Source organism: Lipotes vexillifer, unplaced genomic scaffold, assembly GCF_000442215.2.
Source record: "Lipotes vexillifer unplaced genomic scaffold, Lipotes_vexillifer_v1.1 scaffold957, whole genome shotgun sequence".
Classification (NCBI taxonomy): domain Eukaryota; kingdom Metazoa; phylum Chordata; class Mammalia; order Artiodactyla; family Lipotidae; genus Lipotes; species Lipotes vexillifer.
The window spans coordinates 440,574-460,473 of record NW_006791360.1 but is presented as its reverse complement, the minus strand read 5'-3'; the positions used below and the strand labels follow the sequence as shown (position 1 = coordinate 460,473).

Sequence of the window (19,900 nt, the reverse complement as noted above, 5' to 3'; positions counted from 1 at the left end):
GGGGGAGGAGGGGCCGCTGCCCTGGATGCTCGAGGAAGACAGCCTGTCCTGGACGGTGTCTCTAAGGCGAGGGAGTGGGAAGGGAGAGAGGGCAGAGCAAAACCTGTCATGCTACTGGTGAGACTTCCTGATACCATGCTGTGGCTACGTTTATTTCAATCGCAAGCTATGGTATATGTTACACAGGGTTGGCTTCTATGTCTGTGTTTCATATTTTAAATAAAACGACAGGTCAACTGAGCACAAAAGCTTTTTACGTGTTTCCTGTTCATTTTTCCTACATCTAAAACCTGCCCTTGGAACTCGAGGTCCATAACCAAGACATCACCCCTCCTGGTGTGGTAGCATCTCCTAACTCCAGGCAAAGGCCCATGAGAAAATCGCTTCCCGAGTGCAGGACTGCCAGCTAAAGCATAAGGTGAAGGCTGCAAACCACGGTCCATGCCGGGGAATGATGAGAAAAGGAGGTTGTTGGGTGTGTGTGTATGGGTGTGAGTGTGTGCACGCACTGGGGGGGGGGGAGGCTGAGAGGCGGCAGGTTGGGAAGTGCACGGCGATTCCATGACTAAGCAACAGCCCTACAGGTCGGCATAAGACAACATATCAAATGCATGCTGTCTGAGAACCACTGGTTAGGCCGCTCTGTACGTTGAAGATTTTGGCAACAGCAAAGGTGGGGGGACAGTGAGACCAGCCAGGACACTGTCTCCGTCGTCTAAGCATGAGATGATTAAGGTTTGGACCTGACTATGCAAAGGAATCCACAAGAGACTACAGCCTGGGGTTTCTGACACTCCCTGGAGACCGACAGTGGGTAGGGGCTGGAAAGGAGACACATGTACAAAGCGTCTGTGATTGGAGCCTGGGGATAAGAATGCTCATTGTTCAGGTGAAATATCAAGGGGTGCTCTGACATCAGGGAAGAGGAGAATGGCCTACTTTTTACCGTGTTGGCAGCTTTGGTGTTGGGAGAACAGTGGGGGCAGGATGGAGGCGCTGCCCTCGGGGAGCCTGAGCTGCAGGATGGAGGGGAGGCCAGGGAGGTGTGGCTTCACCCATAGGGAGTCGGAGAGAGCAAAGGTAGGTGGGAAGGACAGAGATGGACAGAAGTGTAAGAAATCCAAAACTAGGGACTTCCCTGGCAGTCCAGTGGTTAAGAATCCGCCTTCCAATGCAGGGGACGCAGGTTCGATCCCTGGTCCGGGAACTAAGATCCCACATGCCGCGGGGCAACTAGGCCCGCGTGCCGCAACTGCTGAGCCCGTGTGCTCTGGAGCCTGGGTGCCACAACTAAAGAGAAGCCCATGCGCTGCAACAGAGATCCTGCGTGCCGCAACTAAGACCCAATGCAGCCAAAAAATTAATAAATAAAATAAATTAAATTAAAAAAAAAAAAAGAAATCCAAAACCAGGCCCAGAACCACCCAGCCTGGGCCTCAGACACGGCGCCGTGCTCCTCCAGCCTTCCCAGTGTCCGTCTGGCCACAGAGGCACTGCTTCCAGGCAGGCGAGCCTCACTCACCTAATTACTCTAACCAGGTCATGGAAGGCTCTGTCGACGTTGAGAGGTGGGTCCTTGGCACTGGTTTCTATGTACGGAATCTGGAAGGCAAAGCAGCGTTACGGAGTTCCTGTAACAGCGTTACAAAGTCCTGTTCCCTAAAAAGGCAAATTCTCAGAGGTCCCAAGGAACGCTGTGAAGCCCCCATGGAACCCAGGCTCCTACAACCTCAAGCCCTCAGTGGTTTCTCACTCTATAAAGTCGGAAACCTTTACTGACAGCTTTTCTGATTCTCTCGTGTTCTCTGGTCACAGAGATATTTAAGAGGCCCCTAAAGACAATAAAAATGATCTTTTTAGACACTTGAAGACTACAGACTGTTTCATTTATCAAACTGATATATGTTCTGATTCTATTCAGTTTTCTCTCTGAGGTCTATTTCTCTACCTTAGAGGATTCTGCCCCTCTTCTCAGGTCCTCCAGAGGGGACACCAGTGGGAAAGGCTGAAGCGAGGCTGGCCCTGGGCAGGACTCTGCACCCTGGCGACCCCGGTGGTCTATGCACCCCACCCCGACCTCAACCGTCTGCCTGGCCCAGCTCTTGCTTGGTTTGCATCTATGAGCCCAGAGCTCAACCATGTTTGCAGAAGGCTTGTGTCTGCATGTTTAGAGCTGAGGATCGTTACCCGGCTGGAAGGCAGCAGTAACTGTGAGATGTGGCTGAGGGGACCCTATAGGGCCATGTCTACTCCAAGCCTCGGACTCGCACAGGGAGGAAAACAAAGGCTCCATGAGGTCAGGACATGGTCTCCTCCTTTAATAGGGACCCCACAAAGTCAGGAGGCTCATGCCCACTCCCGCAACAAGTGGCGAGCGTGTGGGCTCCGGACAACACGCACAGGCCCCCTAGATGAGATGCAGGTGAGCCAATCATGATTAGAATGAAGAACTTTGGTATTTTTCGCAGCCTTCTCCTGATTACAAAATTAAGGCATTTCATTATAACACACTTGAAAAGGAAAAGCACGGCGAGGAAAATAAAAACGATCAACACTTTAAATGCATGGGGGTCCGGGGTGACAGGGTAAGTTGTTATCTTAGAGGAGCATGTCGTAAATGATTGCCCAGAACACATCATAAAGTATCTTCCCGTCAACGATCATCGCGGGAGATCAGATGTTCACACACTGCTGTGGCTTCAAGCAGGGGCTTGCCCTAGCTGACCCAGACACAAAGGGCAGAGTACAAAGGACATGGCTCAGACCTTGGAAATTTTCATTTGACAAATGTTTGAGCCTCTGATAACCCCGAGAGGAAACTGCCTTCCACTGTAGGCTGCTCACTGAGGTGACTGTGGGCTGTTTGGCCTCCCAGGTCTCAACGTCCCTGACCTCACTAATCCTCACGTTAACCCTCTGAGGTAAGCGGTTATCTCCGTTTCACAGCTGGGAGACTGAGCTCAGAGTGGTGACGTACTTGCCCAAGGCCACACGGTGGCCAGCAGAGAATCAAGATCTGGACCAAGTGCACATTGCACTTCCCACATGGCCTGGCACGGACAGGCAGAGGTGCTGAGGTCCGCTGCAGAGCCTCTGCTAGGCGTGGCAGGCACCCCAATAGCTCTTGGGAGCCAGAGTCCTGTGCAACCTTGTGAGGGCAGGACAGCATTCTTCCCTGTGCACACTCACCCAGCGGGGAAGCGGGAGGGCAGCTGGGGCTGGGAACTCCCCGGAGGCTCTTCACATCCTATAATCCTGCCAGCTCGGAAGTCCCAGGCTCCTGGGGCCTCAGACCTCCGCTGCCTGCTCACAGGCACACCGCTGTAGTACGCCCAGGTCTCCAGACGCCTCCGCTTTCTTTCTAGGGCTCCTGCTTCTGAAGAAACACTGATGTGCATTATCTAGGTTCTTAGAATTCTAGGGTGTTGTAGTAACAAGACTTAAACTAAGGGAAACCCTGCAATAAATGGTAGCACTATTTGACTCCACCGAAGGGCCAGGAAATGCCACCTTCCTGCATTGGATGGGGGCGACCTGCCTTGGTCAGCTAAAGAAGAACTTGCCTTATGAGCTCTGAAATTAGGACAGTAGCTCACAGGGTCATTTGGTCGAATGATAAATGAGGCAGCAGCCTTCGCTGTAGGAGCAACGCCAGCTGAGAGACTGGAGACCTGGGCTCTAGTGGGGATGGGTGGGTACTCCTCGCCAGCCGTGAAGCCCCCAGAATTCCCTCAGCCCCCTGTGTCTCATTCCCTTTTACCTGCAGAATGGGGCTGCTGCTACCGCCGTGCAGCGCCCTTCCCCCATCCCCAGCCAGCCACGCACCCACCCAGGGGTCTGTGAAGGCTCTTAGCAACAGCTCACTGTGTGGAGCCTGAGGCTGTGGGATGCAATGGCTCCTGGCCTCTCTCTGTGCAGGATGTTGGCCGGTGGAGGGCATGGGCACGCTACTGTCTGAGGCCTGCGTCTAATGCTAAACCCAGAGGTTAGTTCCAAGTGCTCACCTGGAGACTTCTGAGCACACCTGTCTTGGTTGATCACTTCCTCCTCCTCGAGGCATTTTCTTTCCTTGGCTCCCAAGGCCCCACTCTGGTCCTCACACATCACTGACCGCTCTGTCCCTTTTGCTGCATCCTCTCATTTCCCCATACCCACAGCACCGAAGTGTCCCCAGCCTCAAGCCTGGGACCCCTGCCCTAACTACACCCATTCCCCTGGGCTTCATGGCTTTTTTCTTTTTGTGTGTATATATCTCTATCTCTATCTCTATGTGTGTGTATACATAAATACATAATTATATATACACACAAAATTGAGGTAGCACTGACATACACTAGTTTCAGGTGTACAACGTAATGATTCAATATTTGTATATGTTGCAAAATGATCACCACAACGAGTCTAGTTACATCCATCATATATAGTTACAGAACTGTTTTTTCTTGTGATGAGAACTTTGAAGATTTACTCTGGTTTCATGGCTTTAGATTCTACCCACATGCTGCTGATTTCCAATATTTACCTCCAGATGGTGTATCTGACAGCGGTCTGGACACCTCCACTTGACTTCCCTTCAGCTCCTCAAACTAAGCACCTAAGACGAAGCTCCTGGTATTCCCCATGTCCTCGGTGCTCTAGTCCCCCTGCCGGGCTAGTGGAACTCCAGTCTTCTGAAAGTTCCTCGTGCCCCAAACCTTGGCATCCTCCTCAAATCCCTTCTCTGTCACCCCACATCCGGTCTGTGGAAAAATCCTGTCGGCTTTCAGAAAGACACCAGAATCCACCCGCTCCTTGCCACCTCCACGGGCACCACGCAGGTGCACGTCAGCCGGCACCTGGCTTACGGTGCAGCCCCCAAAGACCTTTCTCCACACGGGCGCCAGAGGGAAGCTGTTCAGCCATGAGTCGGGGCATGTCACTCCTCACTCAAAACCCTCCAGTGGGGCTTCCCTGGTGGCGCAGTGGTTGAGAATCTGCCTGCTAATGCAGGGGACATGGGTCCCGGCCCTGGTCTGGGAGGATCCCACATGCCGCGGAGCGACTGGGCCCGTGCGCCACAACTACTGAGCCTGCGTGTCTGGAGCCTGTGCTCCGCAACAAGAGAGGACGCGATAGTGAGAGGCCAGCGCACCGCGATGAAGAGTGGCCCCCACTTGTCACAACTAGAGAAAGCCCTCACACAGAAACGAAGGCCCAACACAGCAAAAATAAATTAATTAAGTAATAAACTCCTACCCCCAACATCTTTAAAAAAAAAAAACAACCCTCCAGTGGTTTCCCCTCCACTCTGAGCAAAAGCCCATAAGGCCTTAACCCCCCCACTCTGACCTCACTTCCTGCTACTCACCCCTCCTACTCCTGCGCTGGCAGCTCCGGCCTCCTTTCACCTCCTTGCTGTTCCTCAAACTCCCACCTCAGGGCCTTTGCACTGATTAATCCTCTGCTGGAACATTCTTTCCCCAGATATCCAGAGGACTCACTCCCTCACCTCCTGCCAGTCCTCACTGATATGCACCTTTCCAGTAAGGCTTTCCCTGACCACCTATGTGTAAAAGCAGCCCCCCACTCCACATTCCCTACCCCGTTCCCTGATTTACTTTCCCCCAGAGCACATGTCACCTTCTGACACGCTCTAATTTGCTGCCGTCTCTAGAAGCAAGCACGCTGAGGCAAGGAGTTTTGTTTGCCAGGGCCTAGGACTGTTGAATGAATACGTGAATAAACACAGAAGGCAGAGACAAGCAAAACGAACTCGCAGGGGCCCCTCCCTCTACTTACGGAGCTGGGCCCACAGGGCAGAGGGAAGGGCCAACCCTGCAGACTTTCCAGGAGGCTGGCTGAACTTCTACATAACTGACCACTGAGGCTGGGGCATGGCTGTGCTCATGCGGGGGGAGGGTTGGGAAGAAGCCCAGTGACCCCAGCATCCAGTGGGCAAAGGGGCATCACAGTGAAAAAAAAAAAAAAAAAAAAAAAAAAAGCAAGCCAAAGATGTCTGCTGACATGCGCTGTGTGGCCTGGGCAAACCTCGGTTTGATCACTTGATGAAGACAGTGGTGCCTACCTCAATGTGTGGTTGCCGGGAGTAGATGCTCCCCTAGCACAATGCCTGGCACAGAGCAGGGCTCAGTGAAGGTGGCTGATCTGACGATTCTGAACATAGTCAGGCACTGGCTCAGAGACAGAGACAAAGCCAAGCCTCTGCACAGCCCAGCGAGGAACCTGCTACGTCGGGGCCAGGAGGTGAAGGTACCTGCTCTCGACAGCAGGGCCTCTAATGACTGCCAAGAAGGTGCTTTCTCTCTGGCCTGTTGTCTTGTTTCACAAAATATCCCACATCACATGTGCCTCTATGTGGATCTAGCCCACTACCTAGGAGGCCTGTGTTCCATTCCAATAGACTAGGGCTGCAGGAGTGAAGGGGCACTGACATCCCCTGAGCCCTCACCCCGACACCCACGCACACGCGCGCACACGCACACACACGCACACACAGACACACGTGCACACGCACACACGCGCGCACACACACACCACCTACATTGTGTTTGGTGGCCATTTCTTTTCCTTGCTCCCTGGTGATTTTCCTCAAATGCATCAAATCGACCTTGTTGGCCACAAGGATCATCGGAAATGACTCCCTGGGAAAAAAAGGAACAGCAGCTCGTGAGCTTCCCTTGGTGAAGGCGGGGCACCCACGCCTCAGGCCTGACACAGCACACGGCACCTCCCTATGGGGCTGGGTTAACTTCACAGTCTTTCCCTCCACATCTCCTGGAATGGAAGAGAGACCCGGGGGCTGCTGGCTGCTTTGGCTTGAAGCCTCGGGCCTGTTGCAAGGTGAGCGGAGGCCCTCCTGGGAATCCCCTGGCTCTGCATGGATTGGGCCAGCGGCCAGGTTCCCAGACCTGCTTCCTCTCATCTCCCAGTCACCCTGACACACCACCCATGCGGGCCATCATGCTGTGGCCATCAGCAGTGACTTGTGAAGAGCACCAGGGCCAGGGGCTGGCACACAGCTGCCACTCAGTAAATGGCAGCTGCAAAATCAGGATGGCTCCCAAGAGTGGAAGGGGGGGATCAAGAGGCATGTCTGCCTTAAAGATTCCCGTGGACACATGGAGCCAAACTGCTGTCCCAAAGTGAATGAAATGCCAGTCTTTGTCAGCACTGAGTATTTTCATAAAGAAATTATAATTTGATGGGTGAAAAATGGTACTTTATCCTTCCTCCTTGCACTTCTTTGATTAGCAAGAAGGTTGAATATTTTCCTGTATCTGTGTCATGTATGTTTTCTCTTTAGAGATTCCTATAGTCAGGGGCTTAACCCACATTTGTCTCTTGGAGCTCCATTTGTATATGTGTGTGTGTGTGTGTGTGTGTGTGTGTGTGTGTGTGTGTGTGTGTGTGAGTGTATATCCCTTTACCTTGAAAAGTTATTAACACTTTGCCTCTGAGATAAGTGTTAACTGGATTTTTCAAATTTTGAAATTTTCGAAAATTTTGAATTTTCGAGATTTGTTCAAAGCTTGCTGTTTTCCTATTAGTTTGTCCTTTTACTTTTACATTGCCTTTTTAAGAGCCAATTAACTGAAAAGACCAGTTGGGCTTAAAACAGACTCCAAATTATTTAACTACGCCATATTATGCTAAGGAAAACGTGAGCCTTTAATAGGGGCTTAGAAATCTCACAATCAAATGTGATGTAACCAGTTACAATGTACGCCGCAGAGAAAATTCACTTTTTCTTTGACTGTAATAAAATTTGGTTACATTGGAGCTGAAAAACAGATGTTATTTATGATTCCTTGACTCATCGGTGGGGACAGTTTAGGAGAGATGGAGGGGGCCGACGCCTCGAGGCCTTGGCTGCGTGTAGACTCCTCTGGCTGTGTGGAAAGGTCTGAATTCAGCTCTGCCCCTCGAACCTCAGCTTTCACCTGAAGATCTGAGAAAGACAGACAGACAGACAGAGCCCACCCTGAGCCAGGCATGGGGAGGTCCCGGCCTGGCCGCCCTCACCTGTCCTTGACGCGCAGGATGAGCTGGTGGAAGCGGTCCACGTGCTCGAAGCTGGCCTTGTCCGTGACCGAGAAGACGATGAGGAAGCCGTCCCCCGTGCGCATGTACTGCTCCCGCATGGCGCTGAACTCCTCCTGTCCGGCTGTGTCCAGAACTGGGGTGGGATGAGGCTGCTCAGGGGCTGTCACCACCCACCCTGGAGCCTCTGGGGCCTGTGGACCCCCAGGCCACTGCTGCGGCCCCTGGGGTGGCTCCATTGAGCTGCCCCTGAGAGGTTCCAGGCTGTGCTTGGTAAGGGTCCAGCGGGGCCTCAGACACCTCAGTGTGCGGCTCTAACTGACTCACTTGTGGACCCACTGACTCCAGCCCACGGCGCTCCCTGGGCCTTAATTCTCTGCCTACAGAAAAGCCTCATAAAGCCAGGGATCAACTCTGACGCAAAATCCCTCTGGAGTCCCCAGACCTAGGCTTGGAGCCCTGCTGCAGCCCTTACAAGCTGATTCTTGGGAAAGTCACCTGACTCTCTGGGCCTCCATTTTCCCCTTTGTAAAATGGACACAATGGGGCTTCCCTGGTGGCACAGTGGTTCAGAATCCTCCTGCCCATGCAGGGGACATGCGTTCGAGCCCTGGTCTGGGAAGATCCCACATGCTGCGGAGCAACTAAGCCCGCGAACCACAACTACTGAGTCTGCGCTCTAGAGCCCGTGAGCCACAACTACTGAGCCTGCGCTCTAGAGCCCGAGCCACAACTACTAAGCCTGCGCTCTAGAGCCCGTGCTCCACAACAGGAGAAGCCACCGCAATGAGAAGCCTGTGCACCACAACCAAGAATAGCCCCTGCCCGCTGCAACTGGAGAAAGCCCGCGCGCAGCAACGAAGACCCAACACAGCCAAACATAAAAATAAATAAACTAAAAAAAAAAAAAAATGGACACAATGCCTCTACCTTGCAGCTCCTTTGGAGAAGAGCCCTGGACAAGCCTGAGGGAAGCCCCAAGAGGCCATCCCCGGGTCAGGAAGGGTCCTCAGTCCCTGTGCGGACAGACGCCAGGTAGGGCGAGGAGAAGCAGCAGCCCCCTGAGAGCCGGGGCCCTCGCCACCTAGGATGCTGCTGCTACAGAGTGGTGGGATGTGGGAGCTGAGGCAGCTGGGGAGACGGAGGCTGCGGGGGGAAACTCTCCGCAAAGGCTTCCCCCCAACCCATCCATCTCCTCCACTACCCGCACCACTATTCTTCAGAGATAAAATGCTCTCCCTGAGTGTTTCAGAGAGAGGTCACAGCCTCAGCAGCGTAGGGGTCCAGGGTGTCTCCCTTTAGACCTGCAAGCCTGGCCGGCTCCAGCCCTGTGGGCGTTGTGAAATCTGAACCCCTCAGCGGCCTGCAAGCCCCTGCCCCAGACCCACTTCCTGTCTCCTGCACGCAGCAGAGCGGCTGGTTACCGAAGCCGGGTTCGGGGCTGAGTCTGGCTCCTCATATCCCTAGAGAGTGACCCTGGGCAAGCTCACTTCTCTGTGCCTCCTCTTTCTAAAATGGGGCTCGTCGGGGCTGTTTTGAGTGAATGTACTCAGGCCCTTGGAGCAGTGCTGGCACAAAGAAGCCCTATAGGAGCGTCTGCTGTGAGCCTGTGTCCTCTCCCACCTCCGGGCCTGGGACTCCTTCCCCCAGCCACCCCCCCTCTCTGCTCCCCTAGCTTGGTGAGCAGGCTCTGACTCACAGAATTCTACTCCTGAGCCCCCATGACTCTCACCATGCCCATACAGACCCTTCATGACATTGTTCTCACTGCCCATGAAAAGGCCCCCAGCTGGACTGTCAGTTCCCAGGGGCAGGGACCTGGTTTGTGTGTCACTCATCTACTCAGAGCCTGGCACAAACAGTACTCAAATAGTAGTTGAATGAATAAATGAATGTGAAGTCTATTTGGTTTCATGCATCCATTCATTCATTCAGGAAATATTTGAGAGCCTACTGTGTGTCAGGCAGTGTTCTAGGCACTATGGATACAGGGGGAATGGGGCAAAATCCTTGCTCCCATAGGACTTACATATACTCTAATAGGAAGGCAGATAAATGAATGGATAATATTATATCTAGTAAAGATGAGTACATACTATGAAGAACAATGGCACCAGTTGAAGGAGACTGGAAGAAGTTGGTGTCATTTTGGATAGGGAAGGATGGCGTCCCTAGGAGAAGCTTTTTTTTTTTCTGCGGTACGCGGGCCTCTCACTGTTGTGGCCTCTCCCGTTGAGGAGCACAGGCTCCGGACGCGCAGGCTCAGCGGCCGTGGCTCACGGGCCCAGCCACTCCGCGGCACGTGGGATCCTCCCGGACCGGGGCGCGAACCCGTGTCCCCTGCATCGGCAGGCGGACCCTCAATCACTGCGCCACCATGGAAGCCCTAGGAGAAGCTTTTGAACAGTGACTAAATGATGGGGGAGGGGGAGCCACGTGGCCGAGGGCAAGAGCATTCCCAGCAGAGGGAACACAGTGCGTGGAGGTGTGCAAGGGCAGGCCCGCTGGCCTGGGGAAGCAGAGGGACTGGTGAGTGTAGGATAGGAGGTGGGGGCAGGTGATGAGGGGCTGGGCTGCTGCACCGGGGTAAGGCTGACTTCATTCTAAGCAAGAAACGGACCACTGCAGAGACTGGGCCAACGAGCGAAATGATCTATAGGACATTTGAAAAGTTTACCCTGGCTGTTGGGAAAACCCAGACCAAGAGTAGAAGCAGAGGCACTAGGTAGGAGGTTATGCCATAACCAGCAGGACAGGATGGAGGGCTGGACCAACGGTGGGATGGGGTGGACACTGTGAGAAGTGACCAGGTTTAGGCCACTTTCTAAGACAGAGCCAACAGGAGTGGAGCGTTCTGGGTGGAAATATGCAGATGTGGGAGTGGGAGAGAAGAGTGCTGAGGACAGTGGCTGTCTGGGGCCTGAGCCAAGTGAATGGTGGCGTCATATCCCAAGGTGGGGAAGACGGTGAAGAAGAGGGTTGGGAGGGCTGAGTTTTTTTTGTTTTTTCTTTTGCGGTGCGCGGGCCTCTCACCGCTGTGGCCCCTCCCGCTGCGGAGCACAGGCTCCGGATGCGCAGGCTCAGCGGCCATGGCTCACGGGCCCAGCCGCTCCGCAGCATGTGGGATCCTCCCGGACCGGGGCACGAACCCGTGTCCCCTGCATCGGCAGGCGGACTCTCAACCACTGCGCCACCAGGGAAGCCCAGGGCTGAGTTTTTGACACACACTTCAGAACCTCTCAGACACCTATGTGGGTTTCAAATAGGCATTTGCAGACTTCAGTCAGAAACTTAGAAGAGGGGCAAGAGATACAGATGTAGGATATATCCATCTACATGTGTGTGGATGGCAAGGAAAGCCACAGGACGGGCTATCCAGGACCCCCGGGAAGCCACGTCTCCTCAGGAGACATCTTGAGCCCGTGCCTGAGAAAGTGACCTTGTCCCCACAGCCTGTCGCCCCTGCACATCCTCCTGAGTCACTCAGCATGGCCGAGGGGCAAGGCTCGGCAGACACACGGACCCAGGCTGTGCCCCACGCACAACAGCCTCGGTCTCCTCATGGACGAAAGGCGGGGCAGGGCTCCTGGGTCTTCAGGATTGAATTCTGATATCCTAGAATTCTTTGGTCTGGATATCAAATGAGGGGGCTAAGAAAATAAGATCTACAGCTGAGGACCAGTGGGGTGACTGAGGCACTTTCCCCAGTTTCCTAGGGAGGGGGTGGGGAATGAAGACTGCACCTTCACCCAGAGGGAATGGAGCCTTTGGTCCTAAGTAAATGCCACTCAGAAATGCAATCAAGAAAACAGATGAAAATGCCATGGATTTGGCTGAAGTGGGGATGGGGAGGCCTGAACTGAATAGCAAAAGACATTCAGGTAATATTGTACTTAATATGCTCACAGATTCTGAGAGTCTATATTATCCAAAACAAAAACTAGAGGTCTAAGATATTTAAAAATCTGATCATCCAGAACTTAAAAAAAACGATTCAACAGGGAGTTGGAAATCAAAATGGACCCTCTAGAATGGAGAAAAAGTCATTTCAGACATTGATGGCCTTAGAAATTACATTACCCACAGTTTCTAAGAGAATTCTTGGAGGATATACACCAGCAAAGTGAAAAATAGATCCACGAAAGAGAAAGATGAGTGGTATTATAAACAATGGTACCAATGGTATGCAAAGGAAACAGCAAAACCTAAGAGTTAAATTTAAATAAATATAACACAACTTGGAGAAAATGAATGGTAATTTAGAACTAAAATCTATGCCGATCTATATGTGAGGGTATGGGCTGGGAAAAAGTAAGTCATTACTAAAGTGCTTGCCTTATCTGGGAACAGTTTAAAGATATTGATTACATCCAGATGTTGACAGAAAAACATAAGTATATACACACATATGTACATAGAATAACTACCTGAAATAAAACTCAAACCTTCCTAATCATTAGAGGAAAGAAAAACAGGACTAAGTAAACGGGACCAATCCAATGAAACTATACAAAAATAAGAAAGTTTAAAAAGTAGACATGAGGGCTTCCCTGGTGGCGCAGTCGTTGAGAGTCCGCCTGCCGATGCGGGGGACACGGGTTCGTGCCCCGGTCCGGGAAGATCCCACATGCCGTGGAGCGGCTGGGCCTGTGAGCCATGGCTGCTGAGCCTGCGCATCCGGAGCCTGTGCTCCGCAACAGGAGAGGCCACAGCAGTGAGTGGCCCACGTCCCGAAAAAAAAAAAAGTAGACATGAAATAAGATGGCAGAAATAAATCTATGATGAATGACAGTAAATGTAAATGGGTTAAATTCACCCATTAAAAGCAGATACTCAGTACAAAATCTACTTGTCTGCTACTATAAAAGACACGTATAAAACAAAATGACACAGAAGGAGTGAAAAATGAAAAGATAAAAAAGGATATGCTAGCCACATGCATCCACAAAACAGAATTCAAGGCTAAGGAATTAAACAGAACAAACCAGGGTATTTATAATAGGAAAAAGTACAGCATCAAGAAATGCCAAAGTCATGAGTCATAAGCATATAAGAATGTTGCCTAATATATATATATATATATATATATATATATATATGTATGTATGTATAAAAAACTAATTTTTTAAAACAGTAGGAAATGACAAATCCCACAATCATTGTGGGAGAATTGAACAGTCCTCCCTTAGAGATAGAACAAGTGACTCCCAAAATAATGATTTATCATTAAATAATACAATTCACAAATGTAATCTGAGAGACTGAAAGAATGAACTTTACATTCAAAACCATAAATATTTTCAAACACACGTGAAATTGTCATAAAAATTGGCCATATATTAGGCCATAAATAAAAACTTCAACAAATTCCAGAAAGCATAAGTCATATGGGTCATCAGAAATGAACAGAAACATGAGTATAAAAGAAACTATCCACTTGAAAATCTAAAAAGGTATAGTGGGCTTCTCTGGTGGCGCAGTGGTTGAGAGTCCACCTGCCGATGCCGGGGACACGGGTTCGTGCCCCGGTCCGGGAAGATCCCACATGCCGCGGAGCGGCTGGGCCCGTGAGCCACGGCCGCTGAGCCTGCGCGTCCGGAGCCTGTGCTCCACAACGGGAGAGGCCACAACAGTGAGAGGCCCGCGTACCACACACACACACACAAAGACAGGGCCTGGGGAAGGGCCTCGTAGGCAGAGGAACAGCATGGGCAAGGGCCCGGGGGCTGGAAAGGAGAGAGCAGTGAGGAGGTGGAGGAGGACCCAGAGCGGAGGCTACCAGGGTGTAAGCAAAGGCAGTGTGCTTCAGAGGGAGGGGAAAGAATGAACAGGGGCACCCCGAGGACATGGAACACAGGGAATGGGGGCCAAGGGGAGAGAGCAGAGTTGAGGGCGCCTTGGAAATTCCAAACCTTGGGCCCCAGGAAGGCAGGTTCAACCAGGGAGGAGTGGAGGCCGAGCTGGGCCTTGTCTGGTTTGGGGTCCACCCCTTGCCCACCCCTCCCCTCCACATATCCTGCAAAAGCCTGGGCACAGGCCCCTGGTCAGCAGCTCTGCCTCCAAGACTTCTGGGAGGCAGCTATGCTTTAATAAAAAAAAATCATGATTCTGCCTGCATCCCCCATGCCTGATATCATGAAGGTAGGAGGACTCCTAAGACAGGAAGTATTAGTCACTGTGAGAGGTGTTCTGCCAACGTGTGAGTGAGACAGACGGGCAGACAGACAGAGACAGGGACAGACAGAGGCAGCCAGACTGGAGAAAGAGGGAGGAGAGAGACAGAGGGGGCCAGTGCTGTGCATCTCCATCCGCCCTGCCCCAGTCTTCCCACCCGGGGGTGGACGGGCCCTGCAGTGCTGCTCAGGAGGATTTAAGTGGAAACCCTAGAGCCGTTCTTGGATCTGGTGGATTTAGAAGGCAAGCCCACATGCTGGCGGGGATGGGGCCCCAGACAGGCGGGCAGCCAGCATGGAGGCAGCACTTGCTTGGGTCCCTGCTGACCCCTCCCCCCATCCCCCTCCCTAGGTCTCTCCCTCTCCTTCCTCCTCCTCCTCCAGGGCTCCCAGAGGGAGGCAGACCCTGGCAAGGGGTCTGGTGGCTCTGACACTGGCCCACAGCTCAGGGTACAGTCCAAGCTCTTTGGCTAAGCGTAGTCCCACTCACTGTTCCGACTGGCAGCAAGCGCCGTGCTGGGGCTTTATACACACACGTCCTTGCAGTCCTTTTCATGGCCCTGGAAAGAAGGTATTACTGTCCCCCTTGCACAGATGAGAAAACTGAGGCCCAGGGAGTTAAAGGGATCTGCTTAAGGCCACACGCTGGGGAGGAGGGTGCTCTAACTCCCCAAGGCCCAGCTGCCTCAGCTCATCCAGGCTGTTTGCTTCAACCAGAGGGTGTAGATCTGGCCGGGCTGTGTCTCGACTCCAGGCCTTTGCCCAGCCATGACTTCAACCAGAATGCCCTCTCGGGGCTCCCCCCAGCTGCCCTCCAGAAGGGCTACAGCCCTCCTCCTCTCCTGAGGGCCCCGCCGGCCTCTGACCTCCGACCTCCGTCTTTGAACCCTTGCTGGTGTGTGTGGCTCTGGTTCCTCCCAGACTGTGCCTCTAGGCTGGGCTCAGCTCCCCACCAGGTGGTGGAGCCCCAGAGCGTGGGAGTCTGGCTTTCATTTCCCTGGGTCCCCCAAAAGCTTTAGCACCCAATGAAGGGCTCAAAAAATATTTACAGAATGACTGGACAAATCGCACGCACGCTACAGGAAATGCAGTTATTGTGTTCAAACAGCCCACGCCAGCTGTAAGGGAAACCACTAAAAACAGACTTTTGAAGTCCTATAACTCACCCTTCAGGGTGAAGTAAGGGTTCTGGAATATGAAGCAACACAGATGACAATTTCTGGAGATAATATGCCTCCAAGGACCGTGCGTGGTGTTTTCTATACCCCTCTCACGCAGGGGCCCACTGTGCAAGGCAGGAGGGATGTGCCCATTTTACAGGGCAGTCAGGCAGCGAAGCCTGTGTTCTTCCTAAGAAAAGACTCCCATTAAGAAATGCCACCTAGTTGAGGATCAATAGTGATGAAGCCTCCCCTTTCTGGGAGAGGGTGTGTATGGGGTAGGCTGGGTGCCGGGCAGAGGGCTGGATGCATCGACCAGGCACTGTTCCCAGAAAAAGGGCCGCTTTCTCCTTCCCCAAAGTGCTGGCCCAGAGTGGGAGCCAGGCCGCTCTAAGGGGAGGGAGCTAAAATCCTGTGGCAGGCGCCAGCTGGCTCCCTGGCGATGGGGGAAGATTTCCTCTGGCAGTGGCCCCAACCTTGACTGGCTGACCCCAGGGGAAAAGTGCTGGCCCCCGGCCCCAGGGGACACTTGTTCTCATGACCATACCGCTGCAGCTGCAGGAGTGGGGTAAAGTGGGGGAGGTCTTGGGAGTCGTTTCCATGAGGCCCACAGATTCATGGACTTGGTGGGCACATTGCATGTGTGGGTGCACACCCTTTCAGGGAGGGGATCCATGGCTTTGTGGGATTCTTAGAGGAGTCTGGACCTCCCCACACCCCACCTCCATGTCGCTCTCAGGGAGGGAAGAGAAGAAAGAGGGGAAAGAGCAGCAGCGGGGCCCACCTGTGGAACCAGGGACCCAGGAGCATCCCAGAGACAGGTGGGGGCCTAGGAGGGGCCTGGCCATGGAGAGGAACAGGGAGGCGGAGCACCAGCCTGAGACCCCATTTCCACCTCACAACCACTGTGGGGAGGGGGGAATGTTACAAGGGAAGAAACTGACGCAGGGCAGGGTTGGGACCTGCTCGGGTTCCTGCTGCTGGTGCGCAGCAGAGACTTGATCTGAAACCAAGCGTGTCTGGGTCCCGGCCTGGCTCTGCCAGTCCCTGAGTGAGGAGCTGGCAGCAGTGTCCCCAAGGCCTGTGAAGAGGGGCAGGCTTAAAAGGAGGGGTGAGGACGGAACACCTGAGGTTTGTGGGGATGGAAGACAAAGTCCTGGAGGCTATGCCTCCTCCCCCGACCGCCACCTGGTCACCCCAAACAGTTTACCTACTCCACATCTGCCCCTGGGCAGCCACATGGAGCCAGGAGGAGAGAGCTCAGCTGAGCTGGCCTGGTTCCCTTAGAGCAGCTTGCAGGGCACCCTTAGAACACCCAGTAAATCTAAACACATCCCCATCCAGTCCCTCCATTCCCAGGCCACCATTTCCCACTGCTTCCTCTCTCCTCAAGCCTCCACCCCCAGCTGAGGATCAGAAACAGATTATCAGGAGCTAAACTCCACAAGTTTCCAAACCAACCCACCTTGGAGACAGCAGAAGCCTCATACACTGCAGGTGAGGAAAGTAAAATGATACAGCCACTTTAGAAAACAGTTTGGCAGCTCCTCAAAATGTTAAGCAGAGTTACCACACGACCCGGCAATTCCGCTCCCAGGGGTGTACCCAAGAGAACTGAAAACACATGTCCGCACAAAAACTTGCACACCAATGCCCACAGCAGCATTATTCATCATAGACCCAAAGCGGAAACAACCCAAGTGTCCATCAACTGATGAATGGATAAATGAAATGTCGTCCCTCCACATACAGCTGACCCTTGAACAGTGTGGGTTTGAACTGAGCAGGTCTATTTACACCATTTATACGGAGATTCTTTTCAATAAATATACAAAAATATATGTGTAGAACATCGTGTGCAAGACTTGTATTGAACTGGATGGCCTATCCTTACATTAGGCATAAGGTGAGTGATATTTAAAATTACTAATCTGTTAGTTTTCTTATTGTTTTATAACTTTGCTTTCAAAGAATTACATAACTGCACAGTATGTCTCTTCCCCTCCTCAGCTTGTAATTAGAGAAACTGCATATCAGTCTATCATCACAAGTAAGTGGTTTCTAAAAAAAAGTAACAGTGTTTCCAGTACTGTATTATGAATATGACTGTAATACTGTATGCTGTAAAAACTTTATAACGATTCATTCATTAGTGTTAAAGCTAGGCTACTGGGAAACAACTGTATTGGTTACACTAGGCTACCATAAAGTGCTCATGATGCTGCTTCTTTGTTATCAATGCATGAATCATTATACCTGTGTATAAATATGAACTTCTTTTTCATATTATCCTTTCATTTTTGATGTTTAGTGTTAGTAACACATATAATATCTACAGTGCTCTGTATCCTATAAGACAAAAGTGATGTAGGTACCGACAGACAGATATAAACAGATGACATAAACTTATGGTATCGATAAATACAGTACAGTACTGTAAATGTATTTTCTCTTCCTTATGATTTGCTTAATAACATTTTCTTTAGCTTACTTTATTGTAAAAATACCGTATATAATATATATAACATATAAAATACATGCTAATCGACAGTTTATGTAATTGGTAAAGGCTTTGGTCAGTAGCAGGCTATTAGTAGTTAAGTTTTGGGGGAGTCAAAAGTTATAAGCAGATTTTCAACTGTGAGGGAGGTCGGTACCCCTAACCACCACGTTGTTCGAGGATCAACTGTACTAGAATATTGTTCACACATAAAAAGGAATGAAATCCTGAGACATGCTACAACATGGATGAACCTTGAAAGCACTGTGCTAGGGGACAGAAACCAGACACAAAGGTCACATGTTATATGATTCCACATATGTGAAATGTCCAGAATAGGCAAATCTATAAAGGAGATGAGTGGCTTGGGGACTGGAGGGAGGGGAGGGTGGGGGGAATGACGGCTAATGGGTGTGAGTTTTCTGGAGGGTGATGAAAATGTCAAGGATGAGACAGTGGTGATTCCAGGGCTCGCTGATCTGTGAAATCTATCAGCAGTTTGTGATTGCACACCTTTGTGTATATACTGTCAGCCGCTGAACTGTACACTTTAAAAGGGCGGGATTTTACATGTGAATTATATCTAAATTTTGAGGGAAAAAACCCACCTCCCTTCTCTGAAATGCATGCTCTGCCTTCCCCTCTCTGTGGTGGACGCCCCAGCCCACTCCTGTCCAAGACCATCATCCCTCCAGCTGCCCACTGGATCCTGTCCCCTGTCACCCATGGAAGCACATTGCTACTATTTTGTCTCCTCCCCCTCCTGCATCATCCGTTTCCCTATTGGTTCATTTCCATCAGTATGTAAACATGGTATAATTTCTTTCACCTTAACAAAAATGAACAAAGATAAAGAAGAAAAAATTAAAAATAAAAAACCCCTCCCCTTGACCTCACACCTTCCAGCTACTGTGCATTTCTCTCGTCCTCTTTACAGCCACACTCCTTGACTGATCTGTTTTTACTGCCTGCCCTTCCTATCCTCCACTCTCTCTTTTTTTTTTTTAACATCTTTATTGGGGTATAATTGCTTTACAATGGTGTGTTAGTTTCTGCTGTATAACAGAGTGAATCAGTTACACATATACTCATGTTCCCATATCTCTTCCCTCTTGCGTCTCCCTCCCTCCCCCTCTCCACTCTCTCTTGAACCCACCGTAATCAGGCCACTCTATCAAAGCTGAGCTTGTCAAGTCACCATGACCTCCGTGTCACTAAATCCAGTGGACACTTCGTGGTCCTCATCCTACTGGGTCACTCACCAGCATCTGATGCACTTGATGGTTCCCTCCTTTTTGAAGAGCCCTCTGCACTTGGCCTTGGTATGTCACTCTATCTTGCTTCTTCTCTGACCCTAATCACTCTCTGAGCATCAGTGGGTCCCTGTGCTCAATCCCGGGACCCCGTCTCTAAACACGTTCGCTTTCTCAGAGGTCTCCTGTCTCATGGCTTTATGTGGCAACTCCCAAGTTTCCATCTCCAGCCTGCACACCTCCCCTTACTCCAGACTCAGACCCCAGGTGCTGGTTTGACTTTTATTTGTATGTGTGAAAAGCATCTCAGATTTCACACATCCAGAATTAGACTCTTAATTTTTCCCTCAAACTTGCTTTTACCAGTCTTTCTAACCTTTTTTTAAAAATTTATTTAAAAAAATATTTTTTTAATTAAAAAAAATTTATTTTATTCAAGTATAGTTGATTTATCAGTCTTCCTAATCTTGATAAACGTAACTCTATTCTACCCGTTGTCCAGGTCAAAGGCTCTTCCCTCCATACTCCTACCCCATCCCACATACTCCATTGACAAATTCCGTTACTTCCTCCTTAAAATACATCCAGACTCTCTTTCTCACCACCTCCTTTATCGATGCCCTAGTCTACCATCAGGAGCCTCTTAACTGGTCTCCCTAGTTCTGCCCTGGTTCCTCTCTGGTCTATTGTCCACACCACGGCCAGAGTGAGCCTTTTAAACATCAGTCAGACCATGCCCGTTCTCTGCTCAAAATCCTCCAGTGGCTTATTTCC

At 51.2% G+C, this 19,900-nt stretch overlaps 1 protein-coding gene across 2 annotated transcripts in view; it reads right to left on the bottom strand.

Moving 5' to 3' along the window:
• MRAS (muscle RAS oncogene homolog) overlaps window positions 1-19,900 on the bottom strand; it is a 58,982-nt gene that overhangs the window by 1,401 nt on the left and 37,681 nt on the right. For both annotated transcript variants that reach the window (XM_007464358.1, XM_007464357.1), the window contains exons 3-5: window positions 8,023-8,176; window positions 6,542-6,641; window positions 1,523-1,602 (exon numbers count right to left, since the gene is read on the bottom strand). In XM_007464358.1, the coding sequence (XP_007464420.1) occupies window positions 1,523-1,602; window positions 6,542-6,641; window positions 8,023-8,176 (334 nt within the window). The remainder of the gene's footprint in view (window positions 1-1,522; window positions 1,603-6,541; window positions 6,642-8,022; window positions 8,177-19,900) is intronic.